This window comes from Nicotiana attenuata, chromosome 2 (genome assembly GCF_001879085.1).
Source record: "Nicotiana attenuata strain UT chromosome 2, NIATTr2, whole genome shotgun sequence".
Lineage (NCBI taxonomy): Eukaryota > Viridiplantae > Streptophyta > Magnoliopsida > Solanales > Solanaceae > Nicotiana > Nicotiana attenuata.
In genome coordinates, this window is record NC_031990.1 from 44697561 (window position 1) to 44720474 (window position 22914).

A 22914-nucleotide genomic window follows, 5' to 3' on the forward strand; every position below is an offset into this window, starting at 1 on the left:
AACTTTTTTCCCCAATTTGTCTTTTTTTTTTCAATTATATTTATATCCGTCATTTCTAATGCTCTTTTCATATATATATATATATATATATATATATATATATATATATATATATATATAATGTCATTGGCAATATAAATCTTCCTCTTCCACAGTTATTTGTCAAAATTGTATTTGAGGTGTATAAACTCCAATCCAATTGTTTCGGAGTCTTCATATTGTGATATTACCAATAGACTGTGTTATCTTATGCATACATTTCATATATCTAATCATTTTGGGTTTTTATATGCTGCCCTTTGAGAGGAGTTATCAATAAGCTATAAGGCCTTATTTGCAGAACCAGTCAAGTGGTTTTCTTGTGAAGGATTGAATGTGCTAACGAGATATATTCAAAATTATGTTGGCTTCTTTCTTAGTTTGAGAAAAAATTTACTCCTCCTACATTGGCAATTAACTATTCAAATGCAGTCTTCATTAACTTTGAGAAATCACCAAAAATTATATTTTTCTGGGGGGAGCTGGACGTGAGCGTGCAGCAACATCGAGTACAGCAAATCAATCACAGGTTCTGTTCTCGGGAGTTGGTACCTCCCGTTTTACTGTTTCCCTTTTGGTGTTAGCCAAATTGATGCAACTTTAGTTCGCAATAGTTCAATCATACAACTAGTGTGCTAGTAGTTACTTGTTTCCTTCTAGTTTGGTTCACGGACCGTTGTGCGCTAGCGAGTCCTCTTTAGCTTGTTGTAGGTGTAGTGGTTGTAGTCTGGGATGATAGAGTAAGGGCATGTCAGAGTGTGGGGAGGGGGCCAGGGGGTAGGACGGGAGGCGGCGGAGGTAGAGAGGGCAAGGGAGCCTATAGGTTGAGAACCGGGTCATGGAACATAGGTTCACTAACGAGTAAGTCTATAGAGTTGGCAAAGATCCTTCAGAAGAGGAAGATTAATGTAGCGTGTGTCTAGGAGACTAAGTGGGTCGGATCGAGGACGAAGGACGCGGATGGGCATAAGTTGTGGTACTCTGAAGTCCTGAGGGGTAAGAATGGAGTGAGTATCTTGGTAGATAGGCATCTTAGAGAGTCGGTGGTAGAGGTTAGGCGGGTGAATGATAGATTAATGATTATTAAGTTGGTGGTGGGTGAGTGTACTTTAAATATCGTTAGCGCGTACGCGCCGCAAGCAGACTTGGATGAGGAGATTAAAAGGCGCTTTTGGGAGGGGTTGGATGAGATCGTGCGTAGTATTCCGCCTGCCGAGAGGTTATTCATAGGAGGCGATTTCAATGGTCATATTGGATCGTCTGCAGGTGGTTATACTGAGGTGCATGGCGGCTTCGGTTTCGGGGAGCGGAACGGAGGGGGAACTTCGCTGTTGGACTTCGCCAAGGCATTCGAGCTAGTGATTGCGAACTCAAGTTTCCCGAAGCGGGAGGAGCATTTGGTTACTTTCCAAAGTTCGGTGGCGAAGACTCAGATTGACTATCTCCTCCTCAGGAGATATGACAGAAGGTTGTGCGAGGATTGCAACGTTATCTCCGGTGAGACCCTCGCAACGCAGCATAGGCTTTTGGTGGCGGATATTGGTATTATGATTAGGAGGAAGAAGAGGTCAGTTCGAGGTCGTCCGAGGATCAGGTGGGGCGCCTTGACTGAGGATAAAGCTTAGGAGTTGGAAGGAAGGTTATCGGATATGGGAGCTTGGAGGAGTAGTGGGGACGCAAACACTATGTGGTCGACGACGGCAGACTTTATAAGGAAGGCGGCGAGAGAGGTGTTAGGGATATCTTCGGGCCGCACCGGTGGCCACAAAGGAGACTGGTGGTGGAATGCAGTTGTCCAAGTTAAAGTGGAAGCGAAGAAGGCGGCTTACCTGAGGTTAGTAGGTGTCGCGCCCCCTTTTTTCCTCATCGCGGAGAACATCTGAGTTTCGACATTTCATGGGGAAATAACTCTTTTCCTTTTAGGAATTGGGTTTTTTGAAGAGTCGCCACCTAACAAATTATGGCGCGTTAGGGCACCTTGAGCAATTAACTCATGGACTAGTTTGCATTACCAGAGATTTAGGGTAAGGGCTCGAAATAACCTTGAGGGGAAGGTGTTAGGCACCCCTCGCGGTCCACAACGGAGGGTCCCAGCCAAACTTATATTCATGTGAATTAGTCAAATAAATACATAAACAGTTTTACCATGTACTTGCAAGTAAAGGCATGTTTTGACATTTAAGTAATGAAACAAGGAAAAAGTTTTGAACAAGTAGCACATATATAAAGAAAAGTAAATTCATGAACAACGGGAGTTGAGAAAGGGGGGTCCTAGGTTGGTTAGCCTACAGGATCATACCCACACAATGTCCGGTAATCACTCCTCAATAAGGGGTTACACGCGACATTAGCGCGTAGTCATCATATCCTCACTACCCAATTCTCTCCCCTTGGTCATAGCCTAAAGCGTTCTAATAACCTTGATAGATATCCTATGCGTGCATTACCCGTCCCTTCTTTGTGGCCCTAGAGGTATTTAGGACCTCTAATTTGGGTAGTTCTAGACCATTAAGGTGTTTTAAAAGAGAAAAGTCTATGCGCCAAACAAAACAAGTAGGGTTGTATTTCAGAAAGGGAAACAACTAAAGGCTCACATTTACCTCCACTAACATAACAAGCAAATGCACGTCTCAGACAACTGTTTTTAAGTATTTAAGAGAAAACCATAGAACATGATATCTAGATGAGCTGACAGTATACAGTATTGGATTAGGACCAAAGTGTGAAAGAACTGAGTCTATTTGCCTACTGATTTTAGACTTGCTGAGCAGAACATGGTTTTATGGTTGCAGAATTTTAATAGTCCTATAGGCTTGCCTAGGCGTATAACAGTGATGTCCTATGAGCATGATATCTATGTTGATTAGGAATGCAGTAAAACAGCAAAACGATTTTTTAAACGACAACTTGAGATCCTATAGGCATGCTTTCTATCAGTATTAATTTGAAACAGTATTTGAAGACTTATTTAAAGAAGCGGACAGATTAATGGAATTAAACCGATTCAGAATAAACAAACATGAGTTGAACTGATTTATTTAACTAAACTGGTTTTAAGTTCTATAGGCATGATTTCTATTCGAGATGATTTTAATTCCTATAGGCATGGTATCTAATCATTAAAAGCCATTTAGATCCTATAGACATGGTTTCTAATTGTGTGGAAGTAAAGCAAACATAACAAACACATTTGAATTAACACAACCTTATAGGCATGGTATCTATCCAATTTACCCAACATGTATATAACTACTCACCATTTTTCACTAATCACCCCAATGTTGTTTACAAAATTATTTCAGACCAATGAACTGAATATAAATTTACATAAATAAACATAAATTAATCTATAGGGCGCCTGTAGCAGGCCCACATAATTTTCAAACCTCCAGTAGTCTCAAATGCCTAAAGTGCCATAGCCAATTTCATGTCCAGGTGTGTCAGTGTTCCCAAAGAACCTCAAGGATCCCGGGCAGTTCTCACACCCAGACTTTCTCAAATAGTAACTGATTATTGTGCAGTGTGGAAAGGCCAGCTCTGACATGCCAGAGTTCAGAGAGATCTCAAGGGTCTCAAGGCAGTACACATATCAGAGGGCACGACCTAGTATTCTAAGAGTGAAGTGAGAGTGCTTGACATAGTTTGAAAAGGTTTTGAAAATAAACAGAGATGACATTAAGAGTTAAAAAAAAAGTCTTCAGAAACAGGCAATAGTTTGGTAGTAAAAGATAGTTTGAGAATAGCACCAAAACTCTTTTGAAAACAGTAGATAATCAATAAAACATTCAGATTCAGAAGCACTCAACAAATAGATCTTCACATGGGATAAAGGGATTGGGCACATAAGAGTCATATATAGAAAACCCAATATGATCGCACAATTAAGGGATTAAATAGATATTCACAAACAAGCTGGTTAAGTGTCAAATGGCTAAGTGAATTATAGACATGCTATTGAACAGGACAGAGTTTAAACATGCTAGTCGAAGAAGTAAGCAGGAAGACAAGAAAAGAATGCAGAATATAAAGCAGAGGCAGTTTCAATGTCTAGCCTTGGTTTCAGCCGGCTAGACCAGTGAGTATCACAAGTAGCAGGAAGAAAAGAGAGTTTTAGAGTGTAAGTATGCTTTTTTTGTGAACTAATGTTCTGTCCTTGAAGTGAGAATAGGAGAATGCTTAGCAAAATAAGGTAAAGAATCAATTAAGTAGCAATTAGAAAAATCCGGGGAATCAATCATATGTAAAATCAGTAAATCTTTCCTTTAATCAAGGGATAATCACTGGTAAAAGAAGGGCAAATGCTTAAGGAAGGAAATCGAGTAAAGAGTAGGTAATTAGGGGTGAATACACAGGAGTTTCAATTAAGGAAACAATCAGAAAGAATCAGTAAAGTAACACATAAGGCAAGAAAGAAAAATTAATTAAGGCAAGCACTCCAATTAAACCGAGTAAAGATGTAAGAATCGAAAGTTTAAGGAAAAGTGTTCAAATCGAACCAGGAAATAAGGGATTCAGAATAATCAAGGGTTCAATCAAAGAGAAAGTCATGAACGAGTCAGCAAGTTTAGCATATAAAAATAAGGCAAGACATGAATAGTCAAGATTCGACACATAACTTTAACAAAACAAATAGTTAAAACGACATTGATTCAAGAAAGATACATGTCTTAACATGAATAGTCAGGATGAACACAAGCATATAGAATCAGTGAAAGGTCGAACTAAGAAATTCAGTAGAAGCATATTAGGGCAAGAAAATCATGAGAAATCACAAGAACCCAAAGCAAGAACACAGTCGATATACCAGTACCCAGAAACCAAATGAAGAACATCAGAAAATTGGGGTTTTCAGTACAAGCGAGTTAATGTTGTAGCAAACTTACAAAATCAGTCAAACACATGTGAAGCAGAAGATCAAACACAAAAAATCACCAAACATTTTGTGAAAAGAAATTTCGGAAACCCTAGTTTAGAAAAAGATAAAAATCACTTGAAAATTATATGATTCTTGTAAAGAATCTCAAGGTTATTGTAAAACTCATAAGAAACAAGTTAAAATCATCTCAGATCTGTACAAATCTAAGAGGTTCAGAAGAAAGAAATTAGGGTTTTTTAGGAGAACAACACAGAGGTGAAGAAACCTGCTTAGAAACCCATAGATCGTAGCCGATATAGGACGATCTTACTCGAAATCACACTGGAACGGCCTGAAATAGGTGAGAAAGGAACCCTAGATGCAAGCCAACTAGCCTTGGTCCCTTGAGGACCCTGGAGATGGCAAGATTAACGTGAGGGAGGCCATTGAAGGCCCGGGGGTAGTGAGAAACCACCGGAGATAGCCATAGATGAGTGTCAGCAAGGTTTGATTAGGGTTAGTTTTGAGAGCGTTTGAGAGCAGAGAGGGGTTTCAGGGCGGCAGGTAGTGTAGAATGATAGGGTTTGGGGGGGGGGGGGTCTTTTGGTTTATTTTAGGAAGGGTCGTTTGTGGCCGTTGATCTTTATGATCAACGGCCGAGATTAAAGGGTATTGGGGCCGGATCGGGTCTTCAGGGTTTGGGCTGGGTAATTTTAATTAAAAATTAGGCTGGTATTAGGTTAGAATAGGGCTGAAATTGAAATAAAATAGGCTAGATTTTAAATAGCCACTTTTAATAATTATATACTTTATAAAAATAATAAATAATTTCCAAAAAATATTTTCGTATAAATGATTTAAAAATAGTTGTTTAACATTTAAAAATATAAAAGACTGTTTTATGCATCAATAATGTAATTATGCATTAGTAGGGCTATTATTACAAAGATGTGCAATTTAGCCTAAAAAATATAAATATAATTACAAAAATGCACTAAAAATATTTAAACACTATTTGGCATAATTAAAAAATTTAGATAACTAAATCACCACAAAAATAATTTGAAGGATAATTATTGGAAATTTTATAAATAAAAGAGGAGAAATAAATTGATTTGGAACTTTTAAAATTTTAGAAATATTATGAAATGCTTATGCATGCTTATTCTGCATATGTCCTATTTTCAAAGTATATATATGTATTAAAAATATATGAGGAAAAATTGGGTATCAACAGCTGCCCCTCTTTACCCGGGAAGGATGAAAGAGTTTTCGGGTAAAGAAATGATGGCCAATTTTGACCGGACGGGATGTTTTGAAAGACAGAGGCCGGACTCTGGTCTTGAGTTGCCTACATATCCCTATTTTTACAGGAATCAGGCCATGTGTAGTTCTGGATTCATTGGCGGAATATACCGATGAAGTCATTGCAAGAACGGACACGGGATGCAAGAGCGGCTACGGTGAGTGGTTAAGGTTTGAGACAGTTGAAGGAACTGGAGCGAGGTAGCTCCTTCTAGGATAGCGGTTGCTTGTTGGTCACCTGCAGATGAAAAGATGCTGCCGACATATATTTCTGCGGAAATTTAAACATGATGCAGATTCCCTTTGGACCATGAAAGTTGTCTTTGGACGGTTAAGGATGACGTCCTCGTACCATGATGTCCTGGGCCATGAATTGTTTAGTGAGGTATTCGCAGGCCATGGAATGGTGTTCTCGGGCCATGCAGATGGTGCCTCCGAACCATGATGCCTTTGAATAATGATATGCAAATTTGAGGGATCCTCAGGCCATGGCATGGTGTCTTCCGGCAATGAGGATGATGTCTTTAGACTATGACGCCTTTGGATAGATTGGCGATATTTCAGCACATGATATGCAATAACATGATGTTAACAAGACATGGCTTAGTCTTGTGAAGGGCAGAGCTTAGCCCGATTGAAAAGCAAATAGATAGTACTAGAAATAGAGCAATATTTGTGCAAAGAGGGACAATGCTTAGTCCCATGCGAATGTGGAGGCAGGGATTAGCCTCGTGCAAATGTGGAGGCAGGGATTGGCCTCATGCAAATGTAGAGGCAGGGATTAGCCTCATACAAGTGTGGAGGCAGGGATTAGCCTCATGCAGGATGGGGAGGCAAGGATTAGCCTTATGCAAATATGGAGGCAAGGATTAGCCTCATGCAATTAGGGAGGCAAGGATTAGCCTCATGCAGGTAGGGAGGCAAGGATTAGCCTTATGCAAATATGGAGGCAAGGATTAGCCTCATGCAATTAGGGAGGCAAGGATTAGCCTCATGTAGGTGGGGAGGCAAGGCTTAGCCTTATGCAAATATGGAGGCAAGGATTAGCCTCATGCAGATGTGAAGGCAGGGATTAGCCTCATGCAGGTAGGGAGGCAAGGATTAGCCTCATGCAAATACAGAGGCAAGGATTAGCCTCATGCAGATGTGAAGGCAGGGATCAGCTCATGCAGATAGGGAGGCAAGGATTAGCCTCATGCAGGTGGGGAGGCAAGGATTAGCCTCATGCAAGGTAGGGAGGCAAGGATTAGCCTCATGCAGATAGGGAGGCAAGGATTAGCCTCATGCAGGTGGGGAGGCAAGGATTAGCCTCATGCAAGGTAGGGAGGCAAGGATTAGCCTCATGCAAGGTAGGGAGGCAAGGATTAGCCTCATGCAGGTATGCGGGACAGGGCTTAGTCCCATGCAAAGAGCAAGTAGTAAATAAGAGTAGCATATGTCTTAGCTGGAGATATATTCGGTGTCTGATAGACTGATTGATAGTGATCTTGTTATGTGTACATATTTGCGGACGCTATTGCTATGTCAGATGTACCTGCGTTCAAAGAAAAATTATAATTTTGTGAGGGGGGGGGGGAGGTTGGTTCGTGCTTCTGTCCGTTGGCCTTGCTTTGCTTTGTTCTGGGGCCCTTTTGAGTTTCCTGGGTAACCTGACTGTTACGGGAATAGAGTTTTCGAAAATATGCAACTATTGATGAAAAATAGAGTTATTTAGAAAAGTATTGATATATCAAGTGATTTTTAGATGAACCAGTGACTGTAACACATTTCAAAGACATTGCAGCTCTCTTATGTTGGAATTTTGAGGGTCCTCCTCAAAATTCTGCCCTAGTTTGGTAGATGATCTTTTGACCGTTTGCGGATAATAGGCCTTGCTGAACCTTCTTCGGAATTTTAAGAATCCTTCTCAAAATTCTGCCCCAGTTTCTTAACCGATTTCTGACCGTCTGACCTATGCTAGCGTTGGCTGGACTTGCTACGGAATTTTGAGGGTCCTCCTCAAAATTCTGCCCCAGTTTCTGATCTTGGGGGAAATGGAAATTTTATTATGATATGACCGAACCCATAAGGCTTCCTACGTATCCCCTCTTAAACGGGAATCAGGTCAAGCGTAGTTCAATTACATCAGATGAGTAAATATAAATAGTCTAAGCATAGTATCTTTTGACTGCGTCTGAATTGATTGGTTTTGGCCAAATTTCTCCATCCATTTCTGCAAGTATGAGTGCACCTCCTGTCAGCACCATGTGAACCATGTAAGGACCTTGCTAGTTGGGAGAGAATTTTCCTTTGGCTTCATCTTTATATGGGAAGATCTTCTTCAGCACCAGCTGTCCTGGTGCAAATTGTCTTGGTTTGACTCTTTTGTTGAAAGCTCTGGACATTCTGTTCCGATAAAGCTGACCGTGGCATAGTGCATTCATCCTTTTTCCATCGATAAGGGCCAATTATTCATAGCGGCTCCTTATCCATTTTGCATCGCTGAGTTCGACTTCCTGCATAATCCTTAAAGAAGGAATCTCTACCTCGGTTGGGATGACAGCCTCGGTGCCATAAACCAGCATGTAGGTAGTCGCTCCGGTTGATTTGCAAATTGTAGTGCGGTATCCTAATAAAGCAAATGATAGCTTCTCGTGCCATTGTTTGTGGTTCTCTACCATCTTCCTTAGTATCTTCTTGATGTTTTTATTGGCGGCTTCTACGGATCCATTCATCTAAGGTCTATAGGCTGTGGAATTCCTGTGCTTGATTTTGAAAGTTTCGCACATGGCTTTCATCAGGTCATTGTTGAGGTTGGCAGCATTATCAGTAACAATGGACTCGGGAACTCCGAATCGGCAAACAATATGATCCTTGACAAAGTCTGCGACGACTTTCTTGGTTACAGCCTTGTAGGATGCAGCCTATACTCATTTTGTGAAGTAATCAATGGCTACCAGAATAAACTTGTGTCCGTTTGAAGCAGTGGGCTCGATCGGACCAATGACATCCATTCCCCAGGTGGCGAATGGACAAGGCGAGCTTGTTGCGTTGAGCTCGTTTGGCGACACTTTATCATATCGGCATTCACTTGACATTGGTAGCATTTGCAGACATACTGGAAACAATCGGTCTCCATGGTCATCCAAAAGTAACCGGCCCTGAGACATTTTCTTGGCCAAGACAAAACCATTCATATGCGGGCCGCAGGTCCTAGCATGTATCTCCTCAAGTAGCTTAGAAGCTTCTTTCGCGTCGACATATCTTAGAAACCCTAAATCAGGAGTTCTCCTGAACAAATTTCCTCCGCTGTGGAAGAAGCGATTGGACAACCTCTGAAGTGTGCGTTTCTGAGTGTGGTTTGCATGCTCCGGATATTCTCTTTTCGTCAAATACTCCTTGATGTCATGGAACCAAGGCTTTCCATATGTCTCTTCCTCGACGTGGGCACAATAAGCCGGTTGATTATGGACCTTTACTGAGATGGGATCAATAAAATTCCTGTCCGGATGCTGTATCACAAATGACAAGGTGGCCAATGCATCGGCAAACTCATTCTGAATTCTGGGTACATGCCGAAACTCTATCTTGGTGAACCTCTTTCTCAATTCCTGCACATGGTGCAAATATGGCAATATCTTGGAATTCTTAGTGGCCCACTCTCCCTATACCTGGTGCACAAGCAAATCTGAATCCCCAATTACTAACAGCTCCTGAATGTTCATGTCGACTGCCATGTTGAGTCCTAGTATGCAGGCCTCATACTCCGCCATGTTGTTAGTGCAGGGAAATCTGATTTTGGCTGATACCGGATAATGTTGACCCGTTTCTGATACCAAAACTGCTCTAATGCCCACTCCTTTGAAATTTACGGCTCCATCAAAGAACATCCTCCACCCATCGTATGCTTCGGTAATGTCTTCCCCTATGAATGACACCTCTTCGCTAGGAAAATACGTTTTCAAGGGTTCGTATTCTCCTCCCACCGGATTTTCAGTAAGATGATCTGCCAATGCTTGCCCTTTGACCGCCTTTTGAGTTACATAGACGATATCGAACTCACTCAACAGTATCCGCCATTTGGCCAACTTTCCGGTCAGCATGGGTTTCTGAAATATATACTTCAAAGGGTCCATCTTGGATATGAGGTATGTGGTATAGGCACAGAAGTAATGCCTCAACTTCTGGGCCATCCAGGTCAAAGCACAACAAGTACGTTCCAACAGAGAGTACCGTGCTTCGTAAGGTGTGAACTTCTTACTCAAGTAGTATATGGCTTGCTCATTTTTCCCTATCTCGTCATGTTGTCCCATGACGCATCCGAAGGCTCCATCCAATACAGATAGATAGAGTAGCAAAGGCCGTCCCGGCTCTGGCGGGACCTAACCTGTGGTGTGGATAGGTATTCCTTAATTTTGTCAAAAGTTTTCTGACAGTCTTTGGTCGAGCTTGTCTCGGCATCTTTTCTCAGCATCTTGAAGATGGGTTCACATATGACTGTGGACTGTGCTATGAAGCGACTAATATAATTGAGACGTCCTAGGAAGCTCATCACGTCCTTTTTGCTCCTAGGCGGCGGTAACTCCTGAATAGCCTTGACTTTATACGGATCTAGCTCGATCCCTCGACGGCTAACAATGAATCCTAATAACTTTCCTGCGGGAACCCCGAATGCACACTTGGCGGGGTTCAGTTTCAAGTTGTGCCTCCTTAGTGTGTCGAAGAACTTTCTCAAGTCCGCTATGTGGTCTGCAGCCCTCTTGGATTTGATAATGACGTCGTCCACGTATACCTCTATCTCCTTGTGTATCATATCATGGAAGATGGTTGTTATGGCTCTCATGTAGGTAGCCCCAGCATTCTTTAGACCAAATGGCATCATCCTGTAGCAGTATACCCCCCATGGTGTAATAAAGGTTATTTTCTCCGCGTCTTCTTCGTCCATCCAGATCTGGTGATAACCCGCGAAGCAATCTACAAAAGATTGGAGTTCATGCTTGGCGCAATTATCGATCAGGATGTGTATGTTTGGTAGTGGAAAGTCGTCCTTGGGACTTGCTTTGTTTAAATCCCGATAGTCAACACATACTCTGACTTTCCTATCTTTCTTCCGAACCGGCACAATATTGGCTAACCAGGTTGGGTACTCAACCACCCTGAGAACTTTGGCTTTGATCTGCTTGGTAACTTCCTCCTTGATTTTCAGGCTCATGTCTGGTTTGAACTTCTGAGTTTCTGCTTCACTGGCGGACACATTGGATTGGTAGGTAACTTGTGAGCCACTATGGACGTGCTCAAACCTGTCATGTCATCATATGACCATGCGAAAATGTCCTCATATTCTTTTAGGAAACGGATGTACTCTTCCTTTTCTGTTGGTGATAAGTGAATGCTGATGCGAGTCTCTTTGATGGTCTGGACGTCTCCTAAGTTTACTGCTTCGGTTTCATCCAGATTGGACTTAGGCTTATTCTCAAAGTTTTCCACCTCCCTGACAACTTCCTCGGGTATCTCGTCTTCTTAATCTGAATCACTGTCCGCATGTTGCGTTGCCTCATTACATGTCACAGTCACCGGTTCATCAGGAAAAGTAATAATAATGCTGTAGAAAGAGAAAGTGTAGAAAATAGTAATGAATAATAAAGAGCAAATGCATTTGATTAAAATTAAACAACATCCAGACAATTACGGCTCGATGAATCGAGCATTTATTTTGAATGCAAGTCTTTAAAACAAAGTTACTGAAAATTTAAATGCCTAGAATGGCTATAGAAATAAAATCTGCCAAGCTTCCCAGGGACTCGGCGGGCCCGGGATGGTGCGGCGGTCCAGTTCCTGAGAACAGCTCCCTTCTCCACAGTCCGAATAGTGAGGCCTTCTTCTTCCTCCTCCTCAATTATTGCACCTCTGTCCATGTCTTCATCCTCCAAGAACAGATTCTTCAGCCCCGCTAATGCTTCCTCTTCTGCAATTCCCTATATTGTATCAGCTTGGTGACAGGCTTGATCCAGATGTGGCACTGGCTGCTCAAGAGGGTAGTACGGCCCACGCCATGGAGGCGACCAATCATTATACCCTTGCCATGTGTACTGATATCCGAGCCCAAAGGTAGTACCATGACCCTTCAGCCGTATCGGTTTAGTGATACCCTGGAGATTCCTCCCAAGTCCTTTACTGGGTTCATACCTAGACCATGCCAGTATAATCTCTATTTTACTGCTCCACCATTTATCTTTCTCGATGGCATTGACACGTTCAATGTGATGATAGGTTTTCCCTCCTAGCCTTCTTCTATTTTCGATAACCAGGACGGTTTGGCTGGTGTAGATGGGGTTACTCCCGTCTTCGTGAATGATCACATCCTGACGATTCCACTCGAATTTCACCGCTTGATGTAGTGTGGATGCCACAGCCCCAGCGGCATGGATCCATGGTCGGCCTAACAGAAGATTGTATGAGGCTGGTATGTCGAGCACCTGAAACTCGACGTCGAACCAAGTTGGCCCCATCTGCAAGCACGGGTTAATCTCCCTGATCGTGTCCAATCTTTTCAGAGTGTCCAACGGACAAATATTGAGGCTTGAACCTCCGTCAACCAAGACCTTGGCAATGAAGTAGTCTTCGCATCGCACTGTAATGTGCAACGCCCTGTTGTGATTCAGACCCTCAGGTGGCAACTCATCCTCGTGGAAAGTGATCCTATGACTTTCTAACACCTGTCCTACCATATTAGACATCTCTCCGCTGGTGATGTTATTGGGCACGTAGGCTTCGCTTAACACTTTCATCAAAGCATTTTTGTGTGCTTCTGAATTTTGTAACAATGACAGGATGGATATCTAAGCTGGGGTTTTGTTCAAATGATCGATGACGGAATATTCCCTTGTTTGTACTTTCCTCGAAAAGTCATCTGGCCCTGTTTCAATTACAGGCTGCTTGGCAGTAGCATCCTTACTTGGTCCCCCCAGATGCTCGGGTGTATATATTCTTCCGGTCCTGGTCATTCCTTGTGCGGCATCGTCCATCTTTGCCTTTCCTTTGTGCCTAGCTTCGGCAACATAATCCCAAGGTATTTCTTTTGAGTGGAAAGGAGGTGTGGTTGATACCGCCATGGTGAAAGGTATGGCCACTTCCACTCTAAATAGAGCAGGGGTGGCCGCAGGCGGAGCTACCTCTACCTCAAACGGAACTGATGCAGCTACCTCAACCTCGATGGGTGACTGGGTTTGTACCACAATAGGGGTAAGTGTGACTGGGGGTTTGAAGTCATCACCTTCCCGAATAAGCCCAATCGACCCCTCAGGGTCCCATTCTTCGTTCGTCTCTATCACATGTATTCCACCACCTTTATGATCAGGGAGAGGGTTGTTGCGAACATTGGGTGTGGCCTCCTTTGCCTGTATAACCTTGTTGTCAATCAACATCTGGATTTTGTCTTTCAATTCTCGGCACTTGTCAGTGGTGTGCCCTTTTATAACGGAATGGTACGCGCAAGTTTTGTTAGGATTGACCCATTCGGATGGATTCTCTAGTCCCACAGCGGGGATAGGAGTGACGTAACCTGCGGCTTTCAACCTTTCAAACAGCTGGTCAATGGGTTCAGCGATGGCGGTGTATTTTCTAAGTGGCTTGCGGTCGAAGTTAGGTCTTGGTCTTGGATAATTTTGGCGAGTCAGAGGCGATTGGAAATGAGGTGGTTGGGGGTTATAGGTATGATAGACAGTGGCTGGCTGGGAGTATCTGGGAGATGTAGGTGGTGGTGCTTTGTATGTGGATGGAGGTGTTTGATATGTGGATGGAGGTGTTCGATAGGTAAGTGGAGATTTTGGGCCTTGAGCCCCCATTACTGCCCCAACGTCTTTCTTCTTTGATATGCCGCCTGATTGGAATGCTTTATTTGTGGCCTGTAATGCCTCAAAATTCGTTACCATCCCGCTCTTGATGCCTTCCTCAATCCTTTCCCCAAGCTTGATGATATCGGAAAATTTATGGTTTTCAATAACCATAAACCTTTCGTAATACTGCGGGTCTTGTGCTCAGACAAAGAACTTGTTCATCTGTTCTTCGTCCAAAGATGGCCTGACCTTGGCCACCTCCGACCTCCAGCGGGTAGCATATTCGCGGAAAGTCTCACTGGGTTTCTTCTTGATATTTTGGATGTAGAAAACATCGGGTGCATTTTCTGTGTTGAACCTGAATCGGTCCATGAAATCTGATGCCATACCTACCCAATTGGACCATTTCTTGGGATTCTAGCTGATGTACCAGGACAAAGCATCACCAGTGAGGCTCCTCATAAAGAGTTTCATCCGGATCTTCTCGTCTTTTCCAACCCCGACAAGCTTGTCGCAATAGGTCCTTAAATGAACCTTTGGATCACCTGTGCTGTCGAACATCTCGAATTTAGGAGGTTTGTACCCCTCTGACAGTTCCACATCCGGCTGTATGCATAGGTCTTCATAGTTCAACCCTTCTATTCCTTTGCCGCCTTCGACACCCTGAACCCAATTTGTCAATTTCTTGAGTTCTTCAACCATGTTTTTAATGAGCTGGTCCTTCTCTGAGTATTCTAGTGCATAGGAAGTTGGTTGAGTAGAGTAAGGTATGGTCTCCACATATATGGGGTTGTTCTGATGAGTGCCAGGGGCTTGGGTGTAGTGATGGTCATTGGTTGAGTTTTGAGGGCCAGGAATAGGTTGTGGTGTGTTTTGGGGAGTGTGGTAAATGGCGGTTGGTGGGTACTGGATTGATTGGTGGTGGTGTGGTGGTGGAGTTGGAATGGGCAAGGGATTGAGATTTTGGGGTGGGGTTGTGTATTGATGTGGTGCATGAGGGTTTTGTGGGTGGTGATTTGATGTGTTTTGGGGAGGTGCCGGGTTCTTTGTGTTCTGTTGATTGATGTCGGGGACATTCAGGGTGAGTGACAAATTTGCCAAGTTGCGAACCTGCTCTAGCTCTCCTTGTAGCTCTAGTATCTTTTGTTCCAATCTCAAGACTAGATCATTTGGTGCCGGAGTACTCCGACCATCTGAAGTTTCTGCGTTCTCAACATTCTCTTTTCAAATACCACTTAAGTCGTCCATTTTTGTTTTTCCTTTGCCTTTTGTATTGCTCAGAGGAGGAGGAGGTGGAGGGTCTCTGGAAGGTATGATACGCTGATGATGCCAGTATGAGTGAACCAACCTAAAGGGTATGGAAATAATCAAAAATAAGGAAAAACAAAAAGATAACAAGTTAGTGAGGATTTTGAAGTGTTGCAGTATTTAAACACATATTGCGGGAATGTAAATTCGCGTCCTAATTAGGAAGCCTCGCTGTGCCCGAGGTAGGCCTAGCGACAAATATATTTGGAGAACTTAGATGCCAAGAAATGCTTTATTTCATAATATAAAGATAAACAAATCCAAAACGACACTAAGATAATAGAAAAGATAGGTCACTACTGGCACTTGGTCTTATTACATTTTAGGAAAGCAAGTAAATCTAGCCTATTTGGTCCCAGAAGGACCTTCCCCAGATTTGATCTTCCTGACTCCATCGTACAGATCCCCTAGCTCGCGCTGTCCAAGCAGCAAGTAGGCTCTGGCCAGATGTCCTCCTTCAGCTCCTTCAGCGTTCTGGCAATCCTCAATCCTCTTTATGACTTTACCCTCCAGCTCCACTATTCCTCGCTCCAGATATTCCAACTTCCTGTTGGAAGTGACTGCCATTTCTTTCCATTCTTCGATCAACCTCAATTCCTCTCATGTATTTCCCGGTGCTCATTCTCGGAGTCGTGGACCCTCTTGCGCAGCCTGTTGTACTTGACTTGAGCTTCAGCCTTTTCGTCTATGATTTTGTTCCCTCGACCGGCTCCTGGCATCACCATTCCTTTTAGAATATCTTCTAACCACGCCGGGTAGAGAGGTTCGCACCCTGCATAATACCTGTCGGGCTTTATGGTGTTCTTTTCCACAATGATTTTGCAGTGCCACGTATGCTGGGCTTGGCACTTGTAAGGAACTTGTCGTCTTGAAACTCTGCTCTAAAATGACTCATCTTGGCAACCCTTGCACAACCTGTTTCCTGTCTGCTTGCCTCATAACCCGGATAGGGACATAAGGGTATATCCCTCTCAACCCAATCAGCACCAAGTGTGGAGCGTCCCTGGATCTGATGATAAATTCGTCTGTCGGGAACCATTCAAACATCCATTGCACTTGGCACTTTCCGGCTGAGCAAATCTGTCCGGAATGTAGGTCATCCGCTTGGGGTGATGGAAGGCAATATGGTCATTCCAAGCCCTTCGCGGAAATTCTTGGCGATATTGCCCCTTTTGAAGATGTTCTAATAACCACAACTGCAGCAACAAGTTACAACCCTCGAAATGCTTAACCCCTCTTTGACAGCGTTCCAGAGCCCTGTAGATGTCGGCTATGATCATGGGGACTATGGTGTATGTCTGTCCGTTGATTCCTTCCATCAAAGTCTTGGCGACCATGGCCAACCTAGTGTGGATTCTTTCCCTTTTCATTGGGAACACTATCAGGCCCAAGAAGCATACGATGAACACGAACACTCTGCGGTGGATGTGTCCTAGAGAAGTGAGAGAGATCTCGTCATGGTAAGTACGGAAGGACTTTCTATGGCCATACCTCTCATATAGATACTTGAAGGGTATGTAAGATTCCTTCAGGCATCTCAAGTCAGCATTTTTCTTCAACCCCATCATCTTTAAAAAGCCTTTACCACTACGGTTCTCCGGCACCAATAACCCGGGGCTATACCAAGTCAATCCCGCAAGCCCTCCAATTTCATCTAGAAGTGGTGTCATTTCTATGTCGCCAAAATGAAACACAACCCTTTCACTATCCCAGAATAGAGTGGCAGCCTCGATTAGCTTGTTGTTTGGCTCAATGTCTAGTAGAGAAGGTAGATTGCCCAAGTACTTTCTTACGTGTTTCTTGTCACTTGAGGAAAGGTCCTCCCACCAATCTAGTAGCAATGGTGGGATGTCGCTAACCATATCGAATCTGGGGACCTCGTGCCTCATTTTCTGCAAAACAAAAGGGTTAGTCCCTTATCCCCCACTAGACTCGACTATTTATACATTCACAATTAGCATATTGGCATTTAGTTCTCCAAATGCACAAAATGTGGTTGTGTCCGTTGGGATTATGGAAAACCCGATGGACTTTTGGATAAGGCTTGTCTTAGAGGATTATTATGTGGACACCATATTAATCCGACTAGGTTTGACCATGATGCATGCACAATTATGATCAGAGTAAGGTTACTATGAGGGTCTAGACTGGTACCCTCAAGCAGACAACTTGAGAGGGAAAGGCACGGAACCGTCAACTGCACCGTTGATCGACTAGTTTTACCGCAAATAAGCCTTTCCAAATTTAAGGGGTAATAAATTGGAAGAGCGCAACCACTCATCAAGCGTTGCTATAGGATTTTGATACGTACGAGTGGAATATGATGTGGAGTAAATGCAACAATAACAGCATGTTGTCAAGTATTTGCACGTAAGAAAATAATAAATTCAGTATTGAAACGATTGAAAGACAGTTACAGAAGAAGAAAACAAAGAGACATGTCAGTTTCAGGAAAATAAAGAAATCATAAATGCTTAAAAATAAACAGTTAAATTCAAATAAGGGAAAGGGTACGTGGGAGAGCATGCTTGGATTCACAAAAAAATAAGTTCGTTATGGTGAGAGCCTAAAGTATTCCCCAACAGAGTCGCCATGCAGTCGCGCCCCCTTTTTTCCTCCTCGCGGAGAACGTCCGGGTTTCGACATTTCATGGGGGAATAACTCTTTTCCTTTTGGGAATTGGGTTTTTTGAAGAGTCGCCACCTAATGAATTATGGCGCGTTAGGGCACCTTGAGCAATTAACTCATGACTAGTTTGCATTACCAGAGATTTAGGGTAAGGGCTCGAAATAACCTTGAGGGGAAGGTGTTAGGCACCCCTCGCGGTCCACAATGGTGGGTCCCGGCCGAACTTATATTCATGTGAATTAGTCAAATAAATAAATAAACAGTTTTACCACGTACTTGCAAGTAAAGGAATGTTTTGACATTCAAGTAATGAAACAAGGAAAAGGTTTTGAACAAGTAGCACATATATAAACAAAAGTAAATTCATAAACAACGGGAGTTGGGAAAAAGGGGTCCTAGGCTGGTTAGCCTAGAGGATCATACCCACACAATGTCCGGTAATCACTCCTCAATGAGGGGCTACACGTGACATTAGCGCGTGGTCATCATATCCTCACTATCCAATTCCCTCCCCTTGGTCATAGCCTAAAGCGTTCTAATAACCTTGATAGATATCCTATGCGTGCATTACCCGTCCCTTCTTTGTGGCCCTGAAGGTATTTAGGACCTCTAATTTGGGTAGTTCTAGACCATCCTAAGGTGTTCTAAAGGAGAAAAGTCTAGGCGCCAAACAAAACAAGTAGGACTGTATTTCAGAAAGGGAAACAACTAAAGCCTCACAATTACCTCCACAAACATAACAAGCAAATGCACGTCTCAGACAACTGTTTTTAAGTATTTAAAAGAAAACCTTATAACATGATATATAGATGAGCTGACAGTATACAGTATTGGATTAGGACCAAAGTGTGAAAGAACTTATAGTCCATTTGCCTACTGATTTTAGACTTGATGAGCAGAACATGGTTTTACGGTTGCAGCGTTTTAATAGTCCTATAGGCTTGCCTAGGCGTATAACAGTGATGTCCTATGAGCATGATATCTATGTTGATTAGGAATGCAGTAAAACAGTAAAATGATTTTTTAAACGACAACTTGAGATCCTATAGGCATGCTTTCTATCAGTATTAATTTAAAACAATATCTGAAGACTTATTTAAAGAAGCGGACAGATTAATGGAATTAAACCGGTTCGGAAGAAACAAACATGAATTGAATTGATTTATTTAACTAAACTGGTTTTAAGTTCTATAGGCATGATTTCTATTGGAGATGATTTTAATTCCTATAGGCATGGTATCTAATCATTAAAAGCCATTTAGATCCTATAGACATGGTTTCTAATTGTGTGGAAGTAAAGCAAACATAACAAACATATTCGAATTAATACAACCTTATAGGCATGGTATCTACCCAATTTACCCAACATGTATATAACTACCCACCCTTTTTCACTAATCACCCCAATGTTGTTTACAAAATTATTACAGACCAATGAACTGAATATAAATTTACATAAATAAACAGAAATTAATCTATAGGGAACCTGTAGCAGGCCCACATGATTTCCAAACCTCCAGTAGTCTCAAATGCCCAAAGTGCCATAGCCAATTTCATGTCCAGGTGTGTCAGTGTTCCCAAAGGACCTCAAGGATCTCGGGCAGTTCTCACACCCAGACTTTCTCAAATAGTAACTGATTGTGCAGTGTGGAAAGGCCAGCTCTGACATGCCAGAGTTCTGAGAGATATCAAGGGTCTCAAGCCAGTACACATATCAGGGGGGCAGGACCTAGTATTCTAAGAGTGAAGTGAGAGTGCTTGACATAGTTTGAAAAGGTTTTGAAAATAGTACAGGGATGACTTTAAGATTAAAAAAAAAGTCTTCAGAAACAGGCAATAGTTTGGTAGTAAAAGATAGTTTGAGAATAGCACCAAAACTCTTTTGAATACAGTAGATAATCAATAAAACATTCAGATTCAGAAGCACTCAACCAAAAGATCTTCACATAGGGATAAAGGGATTGGGGCACATAAGAGTCACATATAGAAAACCCAACATGATCGCACAATTAAGGGATTAAACAGATATTCACAAACAGGCTGGTTAAGTGTCAAATGGCTAAGTGAATTATAGACATGCTATTGAACAAGACAGAGTTTAAACATGCTAGTCGAAGAAGTAAGTAGGAAGACAAGTTGAATTCATAGTAGATGAACTAGTGCAGGAATGAAACCTATAGGGTTTGGATTTCAAAATTTTACTAGAGACATACCAGTTGAAGAAAAGAATGCAGAATATAAAGTAGAGGCAGTTTCAATGTCTAGCCTTGGCTTTCAGCCGGCTAGACCAGTGAGTATCACAAGTAGCAGGGAAGAAAAGAGAGTTTTAGAGTGTAAGTCTGCTTTTTTTGTGAACTAATGTTCTGTCCTTGAAGTGAGAATAGGAGAATGCTTATATAGCAGTCGAAGCTTAGCAAAATAAGGTAAAGAATCAATTAAGTAGCAACTAGAAAAATCCGGGGAATCGATCATATGTAAAATCAGTAAATCTTTCCTTTAATCAAGGGATAATCACTAGTAAAAGAAGGGCAGATGCTTAAGGAAGGAAATCGAGTACAGAGTAGTTAATTAGGGGTGAATACACAGGAGTTTCAATTAAGGAAACAATCAGTAAGAATCAGTAAAATAACACATAAGGCAAGAAAAAAAATTATTAAGGCAAGCAGTCCAATTAAACCGAGTAAAGAAGTAAGAATCAAAAGTTTAAGGGAAAGTGTTCAAATCGATTGGAGAACCGGGTACTCAATTAACATTAAGAACTTTTCATACCGGAGGAGTATTCACGGGGGGTCAGGAAATAAGGGATTCAGAATAATCAAGGGTTCAATCAAAGAGAAATTCATGAAAGAGTCAGCAAGTTTAGCATATAAAAATAAGGCAAGACATGAATAGTCAGGATTTGACGCATAACTTTAACAAAACAAATAGTTAACACGACACTGATTCAAGAAAGATACAAGTCTTAACATGAATAGTCAGGATGAACACAAGCATATAGAATCAGTGAAAGGTCGAACTAAGAAATTCAGTAGAAGCATATTAGGGCAAGAAAATCACGAGAAATCACAAGAACCCAAAGCAAGAACACAGTCGATATACCAGTACCCAGAAACCAAACGAAGAACATTAGAAAATTAGGGTTTTCAGTACAAGCGAGTTAAGGTTGTAGCAAAACTTACAAAATCAGTCAAAACACATGTGAAGCAGAAGATTAAACACAAAAAATCACCAAACATTTTGTGAAAAGAAATTCCGGAAACCCTAGTTTAGAAAAAGATAAAAATCACTTGAAAATCATACGATTCTTGTAAAGAATCTCAAGGTTATTATAAAACTCATAAGAAACAAGTTAAAATCATCTCAGATCTGTACAGATCTAAGAGGTTCAGAAGAAAGAAATTTGGGTTTTTAGGAGAACAACACAGAAGTGAAGAAACCTGCTTAGAAACCCATAGATCGTAGCTGATATAGGATGATCTTACCGGAATCACACTGGAACGGCCTGAAACAGGCGAGAAAGGAACCCTAGATGCAAGCCAACTAGCCCTGGTCCCTTGAGGACCCTGGAGATGGCAAGATTAACATGAGGGAGGCCATTGAAGGCCTGGGGGGTAGTGAGAAACCACCAGAGATAGCCATAGATGAGTGTCAGGAAGGTTTGATTAGGGTTAGGTTTGAGAGCGTTTGAGAGCAGATAGGGGTTTCAGGGCGGAGGGTAATGTAGAATGATAGGGTTTGGGGTGGGGTGGGGGGTCTTTTGGTTTATTTTAGGAAGGGTCGTTTGTGGTCGTTGATCTTTATGATCAACGACCGAGATTAAAGGGTATTGGGGCCGGATCGGGTCTTCAGGGTTTGGGCTGGGTAATTTTAATTAAAAATTAGGATGGTATTGGGTTAGAATAGGGCTGAAATTGAAATGAAACAGGCCAGATTTTAAATAGCCACTTTTAATAATTATATAATTTATAAAAATAATAAATGATTTCCAAAAAATATTTTCGTGTAATAAATGATTTAAAAATAGCTGTTTAACATTTTAAAAATACAAAAGACCGTTTTATGCATCAATAATGTAATTATGCATTAGTAGGGCTATTATTGCAAAGATGTGCAATTTAGCCTAAAAAATATAAATATTATTACAAAAATGCACTAAAAATATTTAAACACTATTTTGGCATAAATAAAGAATTTAGATGACTAAATCACCACAAAAATAATTTGAAGAATAATTATTGGAAATTTTATAAATAAAAGAGGAGAAATAAATTGATTTGGAGCTTTTAAAATTATAGAAAAATTATAAAATGCTTATGCATGCTTATAACTGCATATGTGCTATTTTGAAAGTATATATATGTATTAAAAATATATGAGGAAAAATTTGGTATCAACAGTAGGGAGCACTGGCGAGGAGGAAAGTAGAGCGAACAGTGAGAGATATAAGGTAGCTAGGAAGGAGGCGAAGATGGCAGTCACGGAGGCTAAGACTGCGGCTTTTGCTCGTCTGTATGAGGAACTGGGGAACAAAGGTGGGGAGAAGAAGTTATTCTGGCTGGCTAAGGCGAGAGAGAGGAGGGCTCGGGATCTGGACCAAGTGAGGTGCATAAAAGATGAGGACGACAAAGTTTTGATGAGGGATGACCAGAGAGGTGGCAGACCTACTTTCATAAACTTCTAAATGAAGAAAGGGATAAGGATATTGTACTAGGTGAATTGAGGAATGCCGACAGCCCCCAAACTTTAGTTATTGTAGGCAAATTGTGGTCGAGGAGGTCATGGAGGCAATGCGTAAGATGGGTAGGGACAGAGCTACCGGCCAGACGAAATTCCGGTTGAACTTTGGAGGTGTGTGGGTAGAGCAGGCTTGGAATGGCTGACTGGGTTGTTTAATATTATATTCAAGACGAATAGGATGCCTGAAGAGTGGAGGTGGAGTACAATGGTTCTGTTGTATAAGAACAA

At 41.9% G+C, this 22914-nt stretch overlaps 1 protein-coding gene across 1 annotated transcript; it reads left to right on the forward strand.

Moving 5' to 3' along the window:
• On the forward strand, positions 1116 to 1664 carry LOC109218977 (craniofacial development protein 2-like). Its single transcript, XM_019383380.1, has one exon. The coding sequence runs from the start codon at positions 1116 to 1118 to the stop codon at positions 1662 to 1664; it is 549 nt and encodes a 182-aa protein (XP_019238925.1).